This window comes from Platalea leucorodia (assembly GCF_965183815.1).
Source record: "Platalea leucorodia genome assembly, chromosome: 1".
Lineage (NCBI taxonomy): Eukaryota > Metazoa > Chordata > Aves > Pelecaniformes > Threskiornithidae > Platalea > Platalea leucorodia.
In genome coordinates this window covers 16697604-16717068 of record NC_138823.1, presented here as the reverse complement: position 1 = coordinate 16717068, position 19465 = coordinate 16697604, and the positions used below count along the sequence as shown (strand labels likewise).

Below are 19465 nucleotides of genomic sequence, written 5' to 3'. Positions count from 1 at the left end.
CCACAAAGAAGGCCAGCTAGGATGTGAGCTGACTCCACATCAGCATGTTTCCGTGTGTCACATAACTCCCTAACACTACTATTTTAAGGATGTTCTACTTTTTTTAAATCTGAACTATTCTGTATCTTTAGTTCATAAAATACAAAAAGGGAAAGAAAATACATATCCAATACATGCAAAACTTCTATTAAAAAAAAAAGACCTGGTAATAATAATAAAAAAATAGAAGCTATAATGCCCCCAAAAGTCTCTCTTTCCATTTTTTTTAGTTTGATAGACTGAAAACTAGGTTATGCATAGAAAAGCAATAAAACCTACTGGTATTTGCCATTACAGAGCACCTACCACAAACTGAACTAACTTCTGTGATTTCAAAAAAGATGCACAGTGGGAGAAAAGAGCAGCAACACGTAGAAAAGAAATAAAACTCAAATTAAAAAGGGGGGGGGAAGGGCAGGAGACAGGGAAAGAAGTTGGCGGTTATGGGGATGTTGCACTTCGCTTTAATTACACAACATCCTCAGAGTACTCAATAATGTCATAGATTGAAGGCTTAACAAAATACATTGTTCGAGTGTCTTAAACAGAATAGCATAATTTTAGACAAACAAGTTGAGATTCGAACACTTAAGTGTATCTCTTGGTTTTCCAAAGTGCAGTTCCCTGTGACAACTGCCAGAGCCGCAGGGTGCTGAGCCCTCTGAAGGAGAAGCTACTGCTACCCCATCTCAGAATTAGCACTTAATTTTGAAAGTCATGGCTTCTCCTTTCCTTGGGAAAAAGGATTTTAACTAGGCGTGCTTGTTAAAACTTAAATTACCAGCTGCAAATAAAAGTGTTTTTTTCAGTCAAGGAGCCATTTCAATCTTCTAGTTATTTAACCACTAAAAAAAGATCATGCCATGCCCCAGCGGCGGACAAAGTGCTGCCTATGGAGTTCTACAGCATGGCTCAAAGCTGCTATAATAATGCTTGGAACTTAGATACCACTTTTCATCTTCAAAGCAGTTTACAAACATTAACTAATTAATCCGCACAACATCCCTCAGGCCCACTTGGATCAAAAATGGGGCACTGCATGCTGGGACCTGAATCCTCCGTGGGCCCTAGCTCCAAATTAAAGATGAGCAATCTGCTCCTTTTTTTTTTTTTTTTTTTTTAAAATAGACTCCTGATACATTGCCAATGCAGCCCTCTGTTGGGCAACATTTGGATGCCCCCAGCTTTAATCTCTATTAAAGTATCATGCCCCAGTCTGCCTTTGTTAATTTTGGATGTCTTGGAATCTATTAAACGTGGCACAGTTTCTTGAGCTTTTAACAAAGCTTTAGCTTTGAAAATGCATCTTCTTTTGTCTTCATTCTAGCTGGCTTCCATGCAAAGATCTTTTAGATGAGATAGATACTGAGTTTTCCGTTGTTGTTGACGCATTAGCCTTAACTATTAACATATTCAGCATGATTTTCTAATATTTAACGCCGCTTTTGCAGCGGCACATAACTGTTGCTCTTTACAAAGCCTGAGAGCCAGCTCCTCCTCTGATGTAAACTGGACTGCCAGTTTACAACAGCCCAGGAACTGACCCAAGAAGTTTAGCAGGGAGTTGGCTGCCACTATGACATTGTGTCAGACTGAGTCAGGAGACTGGCTGCGTCCACCTCCAAATAGGAACATTAGCATTTAAAATAAATAGAACGACACTGTAAACCAGCAACATGAAAATAAGCATCTGCAAAAGGATCTTGGGGGATGACATCAACAGACAAAAGAGTGTCTGCTCCCAGTGTGAAACCAACACCAAAACAGCAGTGGAATGCTCTTAAAGTAATTATTGCGTTGCTGGACTTGGGAATGGAAAATACTACAAAAAGGTAGTACATTGAAGCACTGTTACAGAGCATGAAAGGATTCATAGTCTATCTTGGAAAGTAAAGCCATTTGTGTTCCCCTACTGAATGAAGATGCCAGCTTTCTGGTAAAAAGCCTAAACTAAAATAGTACCTAAAAGATTCTGGGTGGAAAATACTTGACCAAACCTCAAATATGCTGGAACTTCAGCATCTGCACACAAATCCAAATCTCCCTCTTCTTTGCACAGGTTTAAATGTATAATTAAATCCACCGACTTAGCTGGTGGTTTTCCAAAACAAAGTGGATGTTGGATTGGACTCTGGCTGTAAAGATTTATATCTATACACAGTCATATTTTGATTTCCAGTTTCCTCAAATGTTTGGGGAACGGTGACGTTTAATTAAGGAACTAAGGGAGGGCTGTTTGTTTGGGTTCCTATCATTAATCATTTGAAACTTCACTGTACCTGTAGTGTCGGGAAATCTCTTCTTCCACCTGGGTGGTAAAGTCACATTTGGTACATGAGTGTTCTTTGTTCTCCTTGAGCGTCAGCGGCCCCTCTGCCCCTGGCAGGGCGTTTGTTTCTGGTTTGACATCAGACGCTTGGGCTTCGTGTGCATTCTCATAGTGGAGCAGGAGAACGTCCACGTCGGGAGTGGAGAATGAGCACTGATGGCACTGGTGTTTGACTCTAGAGCTTCCTGTCACCCCTGGAGACAGGTGCAAAAGCAAGAGAGCACAGTGGGAACAATTACTTTTTCTGCAAGCAAATGGATAAGTAATTTCTCCAAGGTGCTTTTCTGGGCTGCAGAGGCCTCGGGGACAGAACTGACAGTGCTTAATGGTACATTTATGAATGTTGTGTAGCTGCTGATAGTGACGGAGAAGTGGGCCCACCACTATTACATCTGGGCCATGGCTCTTTGAGTACCTAAAGTCACAGAACTGACAGTTGTAGCTTGTCACCATGCTGTCCTCTGCTCCTTTGCTAGGCAAGTCTTTCTTTTTTGCCACACTCGCACCCTTTTCTGTCTTTGTCACTAACTCCCCATCTGCATTTTTGGCTAGATCATTCTGGTTAATGACAGATCCCCTAGAAAGCTTATCATTCAGATCTGGGTGAAGGCTTCCTGCCTGGCTTCCCCCATGCTGTTTGCTGTAATGTTCTAAGAGTTTCAATGAGCTGGACGATTCACAGCTGAAACTGCAAAATTTACACCAGTAGTAACTGGTTGTATCGGTACCATTTTGTCTAGAGGAATCTATTGGCTTGATGGGCACCGAATATCCAACTGGTGTATCATCTCCTGCTTTTACAGTGATTCTGTCTTGCCACTTCCCCAAGTCTCCAGAATCACATGGTCGAAGAGTAGGACTGGATTTATTGGAGTTTTTCTCTGAAGTTTTACCAGAATCAGAGGAGGCAAGGGCTGCTTTCATTTTGTTTGGGTGAGTCTGTAAGAAGTGTTGCTCTAGTTCAGTGGAGGAGTTGCCCATGTAGGTGAAATTGCAGAACTTGCAGCGGAAGTACTTGGTGTTGCCTTGGCAATCTGGAGTTTTCCGCCCAATTCCAATAAAGGTTCCACCTAAAGTAACCTGTGAATAAAGAATAAGATCATTTTAGCTCCACTGTAGATTTATTCAAACAGCAAGGAAGGGGAAAAAAAAAAAAAGCAAGCACTTAATTCATAAGCCTCTTTCATTAACCATCACCACCATTTTCATTTGTACCAATGTAGTAAGAGATCATGCATATACCCTCACGTATGTAGCATTTGCTGCTGAAGATTTTGAAATGTTTCACATGACTGAATATATATTCCAGATGAATAATAAATGTATTTATTTGGGGAAACTGAGGCACATGTGAACAACATGATCTTAACTCAACATCCTCTGATAGGACTACTCCTTCCTTCTCTAAATCAGTAAATCATGTCATTGACAGAAGATCCAATAATCATTTCCCATATCCCTGAACCCTTTGATAGACTTTGCTGGGAGTCTATAGCAGGTGTGAAACAAAAGAACGGGTCCTCAGTCTTTTTCTTTCAATACACTTACATGTTTTAATCATATCCATGCTTAACAGCCCAAGAGAATTGCTTTCTAAATATGAGCAAACAAAAATTAAATTTGAAATAATGAATTCAGTTTGCTGGGTCGGAGTAAGACCAATTCTTACAAAGACCATTCCCACAGGAGTATCCAGTATCCGCCAGGACGCCTTTTAACACAGCCATAGTGGCTGATGTCTGAAACGAAAGGCGGTTTTCTCAAAGATTACTCAGTGCAGACATTCTCCAAGGAAATCTTCTGTTCCTCTCATGCACAGAGCTCAATTTAGTAAAACACGGATGGAAAAACTACAGTAGAAAAATGGCATGTGGCAAAGAAACCTACCACACCCAAGTCCATGACATCACTAATTAAAAAAAAAAAAAAAGGTAGGTCTACTTAACTGTTCTCATGATCTCCGAGCAAAATGGTCTGCAGGAAGGAAACAAGGCTTCCAGGGCTTATGTTATTAAACCCTGTGTTCTCATAGCAGGCAGGCCTGCCCCTCCCAGGAGTGCACCACACCTGCCCGTGACATCAGGAGGAGATTTGCTGCTCCTGTACATCTGGTTTGAAGGCCAAAGAAAGAATCTCCTGACAAAAATGTCACCATTGCTCGACTACTTTTCCTGAATAGTAAACAGTGTACAGCATCCAGAAGATAACTCCTCTTTACACCCGAAACCCACAGACATCTACTCTTTTGCCATCATCCAGTCTACACCACTACATCAAGGACATGGGTGGAAGCTTCCTTGCGCCACGTTCTCAATTTTTAAACCCAAGAGATGCCTTACAGAGAGTATAAAATTTCCACACACAGTTTGATTTCCATTCTCCCAACCAGTAAGTGTATTACTACATTTCTGCAGGATTCAGTTGTAATGCATTAGGCAAACGGTGTAATTATTTTTCTTCTCCTCGTCAACAGCTGTGCCACAAGGAAAGCATGTGATCACTGCTCATTCATATCACACCATATGGAAAGACTCAGACATACAGAGAGCATGAAATGTAAACATTTTTGAATGCATATAATATAAATGCCTTTTAGCCATTTAGCTCAGAGAATGAGATGCTATCCTTTGTATCCCATCAGAATTGAGTATGTATAGTGAGACAATGAGTTGCTAAACCATGATATAATGAGCTGCTGCTCTTCAGCCTCCAATTCTTTTTTTTTTAAAAAGAAAGCACAATTCCCATGCACTGGTTAAACCTTTTTCTTCAATAAACTGGAAATTGCTTTCTGTTTGTTTAGGAAACATATCTCATTAGGCAATGGTGAGTCGGGCAGCCAAACAGCTAGGACTTAACTGTAATAACATTTTCACTTAAATTGGAGCTCCAAGTTCTGGTATCAAGTTATGAATCCGGTTTTGAAGAGGTTCTTTGGAAGAGGGATGTTTTAACAGATCTTCTGTACTGCAGAAGATATTTTATTCACTTTATGGCAAGCAAGAACAGGAGACAAAGCCATACTGAGCCTGATCCACTGAGAACACTGGGATTTAGGCCTGCTCCACAGTATCTGGCACTTCAGGTCTCCATCCACTGCATTATTTCAATACTGAAAGTCTCAACGGTGTTGAAAGACAGCTTAAAGAAAGCACTGATGGAATTATGGTAAACAGAAAATAACAGCAGCTCACTGCACGATTACATAAGTTGAAAGGTGATCTGGTTTTGCTCATTTAATTAGATACTTATGTTTGTTCTATGCATGCACAGAAAACTGGCCAAAATGCTTTACCTTAAGTGGCTCTAATGAGCAAACACATCCATTACTCTCAGCCATCCATTCACAGAGCGTACAGATAACAAACCTATTTTGCAGACACTCTGTAGACACCAGTTAGAAACTGTGAGTGACAATAATCCCAGCTGCTGTTCATTGCTAATTACTTTTATTTCTGAACACTGGAAAAACATATTATTAGTACTAGCATTTTATACAATGGACTGTAAATCACATCATTTCTGTAACTTTTGCTAATCCTGCTTAGTGGCCTACATAGCAAATTTGTGTCCCATGCTAATACATCCTTCTCTGCATCACAAGAGGATATAATAGAACTAAGTATTCTCACAGTATTTGTGTTAACCTCATGCAATGGCAGGGGACACACAATCTTTACAGCACTAGAATGTAATTGATTACCAATTATTGGGTTGGCATTTCCCTGACTACCCTGCCACAATTCAAAATAATGCGTCCTATTAGGAGAGCATGTACGTGAAAGGTAACACAGGGTCATCTTAATGTTATTACACTCAAAAGCCATTTTTCACGCATAACAAAACCTACTGAAAGCCTCCTTGGGGGTCATCAGGTAAAGAGAACTGAAGAAACTGGCTTACATGCAAAGAGGTTGGGAGAAGCACTTGAAGTGGCAGTATAAACTGAAGCTGTTTCAGCTTTCAGCCAGCTGAATTTGGAAGCCGACACATTTGCAGAACTGTTTGGATTCATGCACTCTGCTCAAGTGTTGGCTTGACTTTCAGCTTTTTCAGTTACATATCGTATCTCTATGTACAGGCACTAAACTCCTTCACTGGGTATGTAATTGTCCTTAACCTTCTGCTCTCTCTGACCTGCCTGAGAAAGCAGAAAAATAAAGGAGAAAGAGAAGGAGAAAGGGGGAAAAAAAAATATATATACACCCTAGAACTCAATATCCACAATTCTGTGTGGAAGCAATAGCTTCTCGTATTTATTCCCCTATTTCATTCTGATCCCAGCAAAACCTAGTCCCCTGCTTTGCCATGACAGAGTTATATTTTCTTAAGTAGACACTCCTCCCCAACATAAAGAAGAAGAAACTAAACAAAAGCAATGCTAAAATTCTGCAATTCTATTACAGCAGTGGAGTCCAAAGTGCCAGCTGACATAACTAGTGGCAGTCACAAGTACAGGTACATCTTGCACTGGAAATGTAAGAGCACCTATAGATCAACAATTCCCTCAATAAGTACAGAAGAAAATTAATCTTCATAATTCTCTTTTTAAAGGGAACCTAACATACAAGGCATCTGTTTGGACTGTGGAAACCTGATTTAGTTCTTTCCTTCACTGTCACTTGCTTGTGAGACCTTGGGATTATCACTTACTCCTGCAGCACCTCAATTATGGCAATATAGTTGGTATTATTATGCTGTATAGAAGAAGATGGCTATTAGAATGGGTTCTCCATCCATATTCTTCAAAAATTGCTCCTCAAAGCTATGTCTCAGTCTGGGATTAAACAGAAATATATTTCACAGTAAGACTCCCTGAAACTCAAAACTCTTAAATTCATTCATTAATGGGGAAAATTATCAAAATCTAGAAGACTGGGAAAGAGCTTACCGTAAGGATTGAAGTTCATGTGTTAATACAACTAAGCTATCTCCTCATACACCACGCACATTTCCAAAAATAGCCAGAAAGAGGAGAAAAGATAACACAATAATTGACAATGTTTCAAGATGTACTTTCTAAAGCATGTTGGCAAGTAGTTTAACAAAGCTGGGTAATTACACTATATGTTTCCAACAGATATGTCTGTATTACCTTAATTAGCCAGACTGAAAACAATGATTTCACACAATAGATGGACTTGGGCAAAGATAGGTACTTTCATTTTTTTTAAAAAAGTGTCTTTGATATTTAATCTGCCCTTGATCCAAATGCTGCCTTACCCTATTCTCCCACCTCCTTTTCAAAGTTCAATCCTCAATTTTATTACGCCGAAGCAGTTTACAAATACTGCTTAAAGAAAATGAAAAAAATTACCAAGGAAGACAAAGTCTGGCAGCTCCTGTAATTGTATGTTTCATGAAGAAAATTCCACCAGCAGAAACTAGTGCCCTATATCCACATAAGAGATTCAACCACAAGGCTTACATGCACAGGGTAAAGCTGTCTTTGACCCCTGGCTTCTTCTGCAACTACTGATTAGAAACTAGACAAACCATCTGCATTGGAACATCAAACATTAATAAGTCTTCTTTTTTTGATTACCTGGGTTACATCTTTGGCTAATCAGGAGGTGAAAGGCTCCAGATCCCTTACCAATCTCCTGAGCCATCCAGTCTGCCTTTGCCAATTACTCTTAATCTTCTAATCCTAAAATATTTTCTAATGCTCTTGTTTATTCATTTGCTTTGTGCAATATAGCATCCAGAACATTTTAACCATCCCACATTTATGAAGTTCTTCATGTCGTGCAGGCCAGAACAGATTCCTGGCTTTCATGCAGGTTTGTGTAACACCACCCAGTTCTCTAACCTTCACTATGGAGAACTCACTCCCTCTCACTCGCTCTCTCTCTGCATGTAAAACTAGGATAATCTTCAGAGAATATTCTTAAAATTATTTACCATACTGTGATTAACTTATTGGTAGATACAACTATGTTGCACAAGTGAGGCAAAGACTATGGGCAAACTCCTAGCTTTCTCAGCTATTCATATTTACCAAAACAAGAAAGCAAACTATTGGTCACATTCATTCAAGATGAGTGTATTCTTCTTGAGATTTATTCTGTTGCCATTGAAGCCAGTATGGTTTTTGACATTAGGATTTAAAAGGTATTTTCAAAACAAAGACTGTGACAGAACAATTACAGGACTTAAATTAAGGTCAGGAGACCAGATGTGCAAAACCAACAAAAGTAAGGAACACAGAATCAAGACTTTATTTTGCTAGCTAATGCTAGTAGACAAATATCCAGCACCTAAAAGAAGCACCATCCCTTCTATTCTCTGTATAGATAAAATTACTAGACAGTTCCTTGGCTACAGTAAACTCAGAGCCTCACAGACTTCAAGGCAAACTCACACTGATTTACACCAGAAGAAAACCTAGCTCCTTTCATTTTTCCCCAGCAACTTTATTTTTTGAGCTCTCATAGTTTCTGTGGGCTAGCTTAGCAGTTTATAACTTCAAATATATCCATGACTATTACTAGTCTCACCAACTTTCTTCATTAACCTCTCTTCAAACACTACCAGATATCCCTGGCATAAAGATGAGAAATATTAACACATAAATAACTTTGCCTTGAAGGCTCTGAATATACATCACGTCAGTTGTTCCACAGAAATTGCCCATCTGAATGCTCTAATTTGAGGGTGGACTACTTCTCACTGAAAGAAGGCTAAAGTAGCTCATTTCTGTCACAGAGCAAGTGAATGTTCCCAGGCACTTACTATTTAGCAGCTGACATGCTGTAATTCACTGCATATCATTCTGAATAGTAAACTTGCTAATGTGTCCAAAGAAGAGATATAAAGAACTTCTACTACATATAATAATATAAATCATTACTTCCGAGCTACAGTCAATATAGAATTTAGATGCCTACAAGACCATACATGCTTTTTCACATTTTATATATATATATGTGTATGCACATATATATGTGAAAAAGAAGCACATATATTTATAGACATACATATAAGCACATGCATATGAATGTGTATGTATGTATGTTTTACCACCACCCATTTCTCCACCTGCCACCATTTCTTTTTCAAGTCTGTGGTTTAAAAGAGATGACTGACCCCTGTGTTCATGAGGTGTGACTCTCAGCCTGCAAGGCAGTCTCCAAGCCTGATCATGACCCAGAAATAAGACTCAAAATAAACAGGTATGCACACATGCAGGTGCAACACCCAAGATAGCTTGGCAGCCTTCAGTTCAAACAGGCAAGTCCCCAGGGAGAGTCTGCAACACAGCTGACAGATGAAATGGGCCCTCTGGGACATCACACCTTCATGCAAGTTCTGTTCTAGCACACTCTTCAAGATCTAGCACAGCACAATCTAGTCCAAGAGATCAGGATACATCATATCCAGCAATAGTTCATCAGTTTATTTAGATCAAACTCCTGTTTTATGGACAATGAAACTAAAGTCAGTAAGACCAACAATATAAAATTTGGATGCATTTGTCTAAGCACATGAGGAAAATGGAATTCATTCACATACAAGTTTTAATTTACTCACATCAACTAGTTATGTATCCATCCCACCTTGCAGGAAGCCCACCTCATGACAAAGTTGAACTTTGAGGAGTTTTAATTTGTCACTAACACAAAAGTAAGCACTGTACTTTTTTTATGCCTCCAATCTAGATTATCACCATATCTGTAAGAGTCCCTTTGCCAAAACCACCGAAAATGTAGAAGAAACCCTTTAACATGAGAAAGGATGTTGATTGATGATGAGAAGGATGTTGATGTCTGTACCCCTACAGACCTCCTACAGCTTTTTTAGTCTTACCTTCACAGGTTCATATTCAAACTGCTAATATAAGAGTGGAGGATAAAAAGCAGAAGCTACTAATAATAAAACCACTGGTTCTCATTCAGCTGAATCCTAGTTAGACCAGACTTTAATTATAAGTTCTAACTTCTAACGTGAGAACAGAAAAGCTGCCAGATTTGATATACTGAAATCCAGAATGCTAAAAACCACACATACCTAACTTTGTGTAAGCACATGGAGCTCACCAGTGATTTATAAAGGAGATAAAAGGAAGAGCTTTACACACTCTGCACGTGTGGCCACTTCTCCCACTTTCTAGGCGCTGAGCAGCCTGGTAGCTGGACATCCAGAAGGACTCTAGGTTGCTGTGAAAATCCTGGAAAAGTTGTTACTCATATTCATATATGACAAAGGATTAGGCTGAGTGGTACAGGACAGCTCGTATAATATTGGATGTCTAGAACCATGAAAGAAAAAATCTGCCGCTGATCTCTCATTAGTCTGTGGGCTAGTTAGATAATGTAGTATTTTTTTTTTTCCCTGGGCTCATTGAAATACAATCAAGAAACTAGTGGATGGCTTGTATCAGTCCATGGCTTTTCAGAAATTTGTCTTCTTATCTTATATGGCAGTCTAGTCTCTAAAATCATGAAACAATCAAAATGAGAGGGCTGGATAAAAAAAAAAAAAAAAAAAATCACTTTTTAGTACTTTCAGACAGGAGTCTGAATCTCTTTAATGGCTGAGCATAAGAGGAGGTAGGTCTGTGACAATAAGCTCCAGAACCAGGGCCATGCTGAGCAGGAAGCTCCTCAAAGGTAGCATACACAATGTGAAGCTGCCTGGAGTCAACCCTAAGAACTGCTGAGCACTGCAGTATGTCCTTATTCACGGCTGCATGAATACCCTTCCCCCTTGGGACATGCCATCTGAAACCCTCACCTGAATGCAGACATTTCTGTTCTTTCTTTGAGGGACACTGTTTTCTTTTAAAACGTATCAGGAAATGGGATCATGCTCCCTTTTACACAATAGCCTAATGGCTTGAACACTTGTTCAGGAAACAGGAAAAGTAGGCTCCTTTCCTTGCTCTGTCAGAGGGGATCCAAGCCCACTTCTTCTGCGTCGCTGGGCAATGTCCTACCTCTTAGCTATAAGCTGATACGTGGAAGACAGCACTCTCCAACCTTTCTGCTGAAGCTGTCCCACTCACTACTCATCATAAAAAAAATTCGGGGACAGAAAAAAGACTCCTGCCTACTTGCCCACCACTTGCCTGTCTCCAGACCTTGCCATACTTTACATTAAAGAGTCATTAGATCAAACACAGAAGGAGACGGAATCATACAGTAGTAAAGCAATGGTTTTCAGCATCATAGCTGTTAACTTAAGTCACCTGAATTTTACTTTAAGTGAAGTCTTTAGATCCGGTCTACAGTCTACTGCTTTAGGCATGTCCACAAAGCCACACGTAGGCTAAAATATCCAGCAAGACAAAGCTGCTTATAGAGATTGATCAATTAACTAAATGTGAAGAAAAAGTAATGAGGGGCATCAGCAAAAGTTGATCCATTGAACTCACTTCAAATATTATTCTAATAAAGGCAATAAAGCTGATTAACACATTCTCTGGGAATTCAGAGATGCGTTAGCAAATGTTTTCTGAAATCTATACTGGCAAGAAAGTTAATCTCCCAGAAACAGCTCAGTGATTTTACCCAATCCTATGGAATTTATTATAACTCAATGAACCAAAAACCTCTGAGGAAGAAAATGGGAACAAAGAGTACAGGAGATTTTCAAAACAAAATCACATTTTCAAAGACGACAAAGGAATCTTGCTGGATTAAATATTCAAATCAAGTAAAAATCTAAACAGTAGTAAGGCCAGAAAGCTTGGATTATTTACACAGTTCCCAGCCAAATCCTCTTTAGGTACTACAAAACACAGTCCCAACATTTGCGTACCTGGATGTGAAGCCAAATGTGTATCCCTATTGTTTTGCTGACTGCAATAAAAAAAAAAAAAAACAAAAAAAAAACAAAAAAAAACCACTAAAAGCTGGGTTTAGGGTTGGGGGTTTCAGTTTTCTAGGACAGACTTCACTTCTGTGGTATAAGTCCAAAAATGCATTAGATTTCTTTCTTCCAAGCCCTTGGCAAAGAGACCACATCCCTACCTATCTGCAGATAGGATAGCAGATACTGTTTTTTCTGCATTCAGACATTCTACCACTGCTTTTTGTTTGCTTTTGTTATGAATGCAAACTACGGGGCACAACAGCATCCCTCACTACTACAAATCTTCATATACCATGGTCTCCAACTGACCACTGTGAGCCACATCAAAGTTAGCCATCTTCATCCTCTGGCTTCTGCGCCCAGCTCCCTGGCCTGAGACCATAAATCCATCGATAACTTCCACCCCAGCTACAACAGAACAGTTTGTTAAGTGCAAGGGGATCAATAAATCAGACCTTAAGCCCAGTCCACTACTATTTCAATTTAATTACAAAGGGATTATTTTCCTTTAGCCCAGTACCTATACAAAATAATATTGTTTAGATGAACCAATTATTTAGGTTCAGTTCCCTCTCCATGTTACACAGGAGTCTGACTGAACCAATTTTAACCAGAGCTCCAATCAATATGACCCATCGTTGCGGCAGGAGACGCCAGCCGTTCAGATGCCTGAGAAAAATCCCCACCAAAATGGACATAGTAGCAATATAAACATGTGTGGGTGCAAAGGGGATTTTCAAACGTTCTTTTACTGTGTTTATGAATCTCACAAAGCTGCTCTGTATCGGGAGTGAGGGAGGAGAAAGCATAAAAATATTAATCAGTTACTTATCTTCTGACATGTTCTGGATCAACATCTGGTGCATGTGCAAGTGATGAAGTATGGCATTTGGCACAAAAGCTTATTTAATCTTCTCTTCCCAAATTGGGCAGGGAAAATTAGCACTCTTAAAAATTAAGTTTCCAGATCCAATTTTTTTTCTTTAAAATAAATTGCCAACATTGTATAGCCTGTCTGTTCTATTTTGGAAAATGTTTTTCGTCTGAGAAAAGACTGATCTTAAGTAGATTATCTATGGGCTGTTTCCTACCGCTTTTTGTCTCCCCTGCAGTATCTTACTGCCAGGGCTTAGTAGACAAGTATAGTCTAGGTTCAGCTGTTTTATTTCTACTTCTATCAGTTCAAACTGAGATAGCTCACACATCTGTTTTATTTCTGAAAGCACTGCATAGGAAAAGTGTCCAGCTCATTCTAATCAAGCATAAACTTTCCTATAAATAACTAAGGACCTAACGAAACAATTGTTTGGAGGAAATGAAAGTGTGTTTAGAAACTCAAATTCCTCTATACTGTATGCCTGAGCTGTTCCAGTTTGAATGTCTTCCTGACAGCACGGATCAGTTGCTCTAAGATGCTGTCCCCGGAGTCAGCAAACTGAAACTATAGCAGGAAATCCAGGTATTAACATCATACTATGTGCTAATTATAAACCATCATTTCACATTCTGACATTATTCACTTCTAACCTCTTTTAACTAAATCACGTATTTGCTTTCTAATCACAGTTTGACAGGAGAGAGTGTCTGACACGAGACAGCGAAGTGATCTTTCAGTAAGACAGCAGTTCAAAGATTGCAGCTTTTACGCATAATAACGACCTTAGTTTGATTTGCTGCTCCACAAAGAAGTTGTAGAGTTTCTGAAAAAAGAGGAAAAGTTTAAATCACTTAAAAAGCTTCGAGTTCCTGACTTGTGTTCCGGTTTCAGCTTCTTACTTGAAGTTAGATGTTAGCCATCTTAACCTGTTTTGCAAATCCTATACCTACAGTCTCTGCAAGCATTATTAAATATTTTCCAGCTTCTGCCTTTTTATTTTAACATACCCTGAGTTTTGCCTGGTGATTACTACCAAGTCGGACATCATGTCCTATACACTTGAAATTGGATGGACATTTGAACTCATTTTGTATGCAAACTTTGTTATGTCAGGTTTTTTTCTTAAAAATCCGAATTATTATATAATACAATATTGAAGTATCCTACCACATCTCTCAGCTCACTCATGAGACTATTTTTTTTTAAAGCAGCATCATTTTTTTTTAACTAATTAAATATTAGCTGATAAGAAACTAACAGAGACTCCATAAAAAAGCTTTTCAGTCCACTCTTTTATGGTAAAAATAAGATTTTTTTTTTTTTTTACAGCAGTATCTGTATTTTTTTCCCTGCTCCAACTAGATGAGAAAATGACTGAGGCAATAGTCCTTTCCTTGCATGCTCACTAATGCGAAGGACAGCGTGAATTACTGTTACTTTTTGAAATGTTTTAAATAACCATTGTGTATCCTGTTTTTCTGGCACTAGAAAACTTTGGAGTTGCCAAGACTTGCCATTTATTTTATCCTAATAAAGGATCAATAAGCCAAATCTTGACTCTCGGCAGCTGATAATTTAGGATTACATTTTTAATTTCCAGCTGCTGTCTTTTGTCTATCTGGTTGTTATTTTTCATTATTATTTGCTCTTTTCTTTCTGTGACAGAGAATCCTTCAGATATGATTACCAATTCAGCATTTTGCCTGTCTGCTGAATAAGATCTTTTGCTATTGATTACCACAACAACTAAATCGCACACAGAAATATCACTGGTCAAAAAGCCAAGTACTGTACTGTACCAGATGCTCAGCAGACCTGCAGAAAGCCTGGCTACAATAGACAAAAATGGTTCTTAAGGCTTAAGCAGGTTATATGAAATACGTTAATCACGTAGGTAGGAGAGGCTTTGCAAATAACCGACTTTGCAGTTGAGAAGGCAGTTAGCAGAAGCGGGGAGGCTGGGAAAATACAAACCTGCACATCGTAAGTCCCATTTAATAAGACAGGCCTCTGGGAATTGATGTCCTGCAGCACTCCTGAAAGCACAGTGCGGTTGACTTTCTGGAAGTCTTTGGAGTGGCTGAACTGCACCATGTTGTGGAGAGCCAAAATTTTAGTGTCGAGCTCAGCATCCTGCCTGGTGCGGTTGTGCAGTCCTAGGTGGTACTTGCGGAAGTGTTTGATGAGATCTGTGGGGTCGTTCCCATAGTAACCGTATCCACAGATGTTGCATTTGAAGTCCTGAAGCTCTGGAGACAGAGGCGCCGTATCTGGGTTATCATTTACCAACAAATCTGCTTTAGATTTGTTCAGCCTTAAACCCCCATCTGAAGGCACTTGTGGGTTTTTTGAGGCCATGGGGACCGGGCTTGAGCCTTGGCCATCAGTTTGACCACTTTGCACTTGCACTGTTTCATCTGAAGCTTTTGGCGACATCTGATGCTCCTCATTTGTCTCCGCTGCATCTCCTGATGGGGTACAGACCACATCTTGGGTGTCATCTGCATCTGATTTTTGAGGAGACTTCAAGGGCTCACAGATTCCCCCAACAGCTGGAGATGAGAAAGCCAGCATATTTCTGTCTGTCACCTCATCATGAGGGAAGGATGGAACATTTCCTCCCTTATTGTGGCTTTCATAATTGAAGCCAGCCTTTTCACTCAGCACTGAGCTTTTAAAGTCCTTTTTAATGCTGGAAGATGGCTCTTGGACATGCGTGCAAAGTTCCTCCTTGTTATTTAACTCTGCCGCATCACCCTGGTCAGTGTTTTCTTGCATCTGCTCTGCGGAAAATTCCTTTTTCCTTCCAGACTCTTCACTTTCAGTACCTGTAGACTCAAGGGTCTGTACCTCACCTTCACTAGCAACGTTTCTTAGAGGGGGGTTCTTTTTCCGGACCATATCTACCACAGAAAAAAAAAAAGAAAGAAAAAAAAAAAAAAGAAAAAAAGCAAAACACCCTATAGAATTATTCAAGATAAATAACAGATTATAAGCCTCGCACTTTTTTAAGCATTCTGAACTACATGATTACATCGACTTTTCAGAAAATTTTTGTCAAGCAGGTTTTTAGTCTATGCAGAAAACTGGAACTTTATATTAAAAAAAATGGTCACACTGAGACTGAACTTAAATAAAAGACAATTTTAAAGTAGAAAAACACTGCCATCAGAGTGAGTGAATTACAGGTTTCATTATCTTTTTGGAAGATAATGGTCTGGCAGAAATAATTGTAAATGAATGCTTCCTTTAAAATCAGTTTAAAAAACTAAGGGGAAAAATAAACTTTTGCAGTCTAATGTTCATACACTGTACAACTACATATAATGTAGCTTTGCAAAAATACACCTAAAAGACATAATCAGGACCACGTAAACAAATTATTAGGAAGGAAACAGATATAGGCGAGTAAGTAACTGAGGTTTCAGAGAAAGTATTTTTCCTAACCAGGTATCAGTTTCTCTATAGCAAAAGCTCCCCCTCCTACTGCCCATAAACTTCAAACAGGATTATATGGATATTCTGGAGTCTGGCCCCACAGTCCATTATTCATGTAATTAGTTCTATTTGCCAAACAAAGAGAAACTAACTTTATTAGGAAACCCGTTGTCAATAAAATTTTACAGGCCTGGATCCAGACATTTGACATTGCTGTGTGGCTGAGTCAGGATCTACCCCGAAAACACCTGGAATCCACATGGATCTAAACAGCCAAACCTTCCTCTGCTCAGTCCTCTTTGCAGACACAGCCACTATCGCTAAATCTGCAAGTAAGACTTCCAGGATCCACTTAAGAAAGCTCAGACAGGAGAGCAATAAGGATCAGAGAGAAAGGAGGAGTCTGCCACCAGTGAGTTAGCTGCTAGCTGAACAGGGGAGATGATGGAAGAACAAATAATCAGACTGTGCAGGTAGTAAGCCAAATTCCTCATCCGCTACATATCTACCTTCCCCAGCCTACTTAGGGAAAATATACATATATATATATATGAAACTTCCCTGCCATCTCCACTGTGTGGTTCTGGATTTGATATTCATCACCAGCTGGTTTGATCCATTTGTGTTCACATGCTAGCTATGGGCAGAAGACAGATGTGCTACAACTTTTTCTATGCTCTTATCTTTGCCAATGCTGTGTAGAGTGATGGATGATTCTCTTTGCCAAATTGCGTGTGGTCCGGTGGCAGCAGCTTGCAGTACCACACATGAGATGTGAGCTGCAGACTCAAGCTTGAGTCCCCATTCCCAGGCCAGCCACGGCCGGGTGCCTACAGAGGCACTGGAGATATATAACGCTCTGCGAAGGGAGGACCACCTGGCGATTCTGGGAGCAGCACTGATGTGCTCCAAATGGTGTTGCATCCAGACCTTTAAAAGCCACGGATGACCTTCTCAAAACGGTACTTTGAGAAGTACGGCTGGGGATGGAGGTTAAAAATCAAAGAACAGGCATCTGTACATCCTCTTATTTACATCTGCTCCACATGAAAGGGCACTGTATGCTATGTTGATAAAAACAGACAACTTCTTAGGGGAAGTGTTCAACTTGTGTCTTGGGCTGGCTCTGTTGTCTTTGTGGTTGAGCTGATCCACAGGCAGCACGGGCTACAGCGAGATGGCTTTCACACAGAATGCCAGCTCGTGTTACACAAATTTTGACACTCCGTGTGGTCTTAATAGGTTTCTTAAATGCCTACTGTGATTCCTTACTGTAGAAGACGCACATGCTTGGGAACCAAGTGTCTTCTCTTTAATGTCAACCACACCTACTGGGATATGTATGCACTGGATTTTACTTTTTTTTTTCCCCGATAACTTCTGAACCATGAAGTCACTCAGAACTAAGAGAAAAGAAAGATTTCCTGTTGTGGTAAGAGAACTATTACAATACAGACTCAGCCTACTAAAACAACATGCGCACGTATATAATTCAAGGTATAAAGATAGTCCTTAGCCTTTTAGCATCACTGCTTCTCGGTGGGACTTCATGAATGCTCTTGGTTAACACACACTAAAAATATTGGTGAGCATCTCTGGTAGGTGTTCAGCTAAGTCTGTATTTTTCTCCTCGTTACACATCCCAAACCATTTTTAAAATAACTTCTGTTTAAATGCAATTCATGGCAGTTAGAGGACAGAGAAAGGAGTCCTAACTACTCAGTGAAGAAAAATCAGAAATCGAGAAAGTAAACATCGTGACTGTTACCTCAGTCAAAATTAAACAAGACTAAATGCAATGTTTTAAAATGTTTTTGTTACAGATATTTTTGGCAGATAAGGAAAGTTTAGAGACTTTGCTATCTTCATGGCAACTAACAGAAGAGAGTCAGAGGAAAGGAAAGAAAAAAATCCCTATAGAGCAAAGAAAAGAAAAATCTGGACTGTATACAGGCTAACTAGACAGTACTCCAGATCTAGATACTTTAGTTCAAATTTTCCTCACATATCTATGAGTCTGTATGTTAATGGAGGGGGGGAAGAAACCCATATCTGCCTAATGGAGCTTTTTCATGCAATATTCTACACTTGGAGAAAGAAAGGAAAGAAGATAACATTGATTTAAATAAAAAAACTTTCTGAAGTTGAATTTGAAAGTATTTTCCCCTCTTGTTTCTTTTAGCTTTTGAAAAATCATCTGTCACTTATTTGCTTGATAGCCACTCAAGGGGACAGTAAGAAAAGGCACAGTATTTTTTTTTTTGTCGCTGAAATTCCACCACTATCATTTTTCAGAGACATAGCATGTAAATAAAACTACATTTGCAATACTCCTAAATTGAAGAAACCATCCCCTAGCAAGTCATAAGTTAGATATAGAAAGAATATAGCCACTCTGAAATTATTATCTCTAAGACAAATAACAGATTGCACAATGTTTTATTGTGTGCCAAGAACGTTTTCAGTTAACAATTTCACTTGAAAAAATGGATCACATACTTGTAAAATCATACCCAGCATTGACTTCATAAGGCATGTGGCTTTAGAGTGCTTTTTACAATTATTAATTCTACTAGTCAACTAGCAGGCGGGCTAATGCAATTGTCTTAGAAGATGCACGGAAGACACAGAAGACATTTTGAGAGCTGATCTGTATATCTGCAAAACAAAACAAAAAAAGGTTTTCCTTCCTAAATTATGCATTCAAAATATGTTTTTTACTTAAAAACATTATTATGCCTATTGCACATTCACATGCATCTATTAGTGGGCACTATACAAATAGTGGCTGCTGTTCTCTGCTTCCATCAAGCATAAGAAATTCCATGGCTGCCTTCTCCTCAGACACACACACTCTTGTACACACACACATACAAACACACACACACAGAGAAAGAGAGACAAAAATTATCTCAGAAGTGATGTTCACCAAAAAACAAGTTTAAAACAAGTTTAAAGTAAGTGTT

General features: G+C 39.3%; 1 protein-coding gene across 1 annotated transcript in view; it reads right to left on the bottom strand.

The window, feature by feature from the left end:
* The window catches only part of TRPS1 (transcriptional repressor GATA binding 1), a gene marked incomplete at both ends in the record, with an annotated part of 173743 nt that extends 154708 nt beyond the window's left edge, over positions 1 to 19035 (bottom strand). The window contains 3 exons of the mRNA XM_082306810.1: positions 2319 to 3448; positions 15036 to 15964; positions 18999 to 19035. Of these exons, the coding sequence (XP_082162936.1) occupies positions 2319 to 3448; positions 15036 to 15964; positions 18999 to 19035 (2096 nt within the window). The remainder of the gene's footprint in view (positions 1 to 2318; positions 3449 to 15035; positions 15965 to 18998) is intronic.
* Positions 19036 to 19465: the final 430 nt, after the last annotated feature.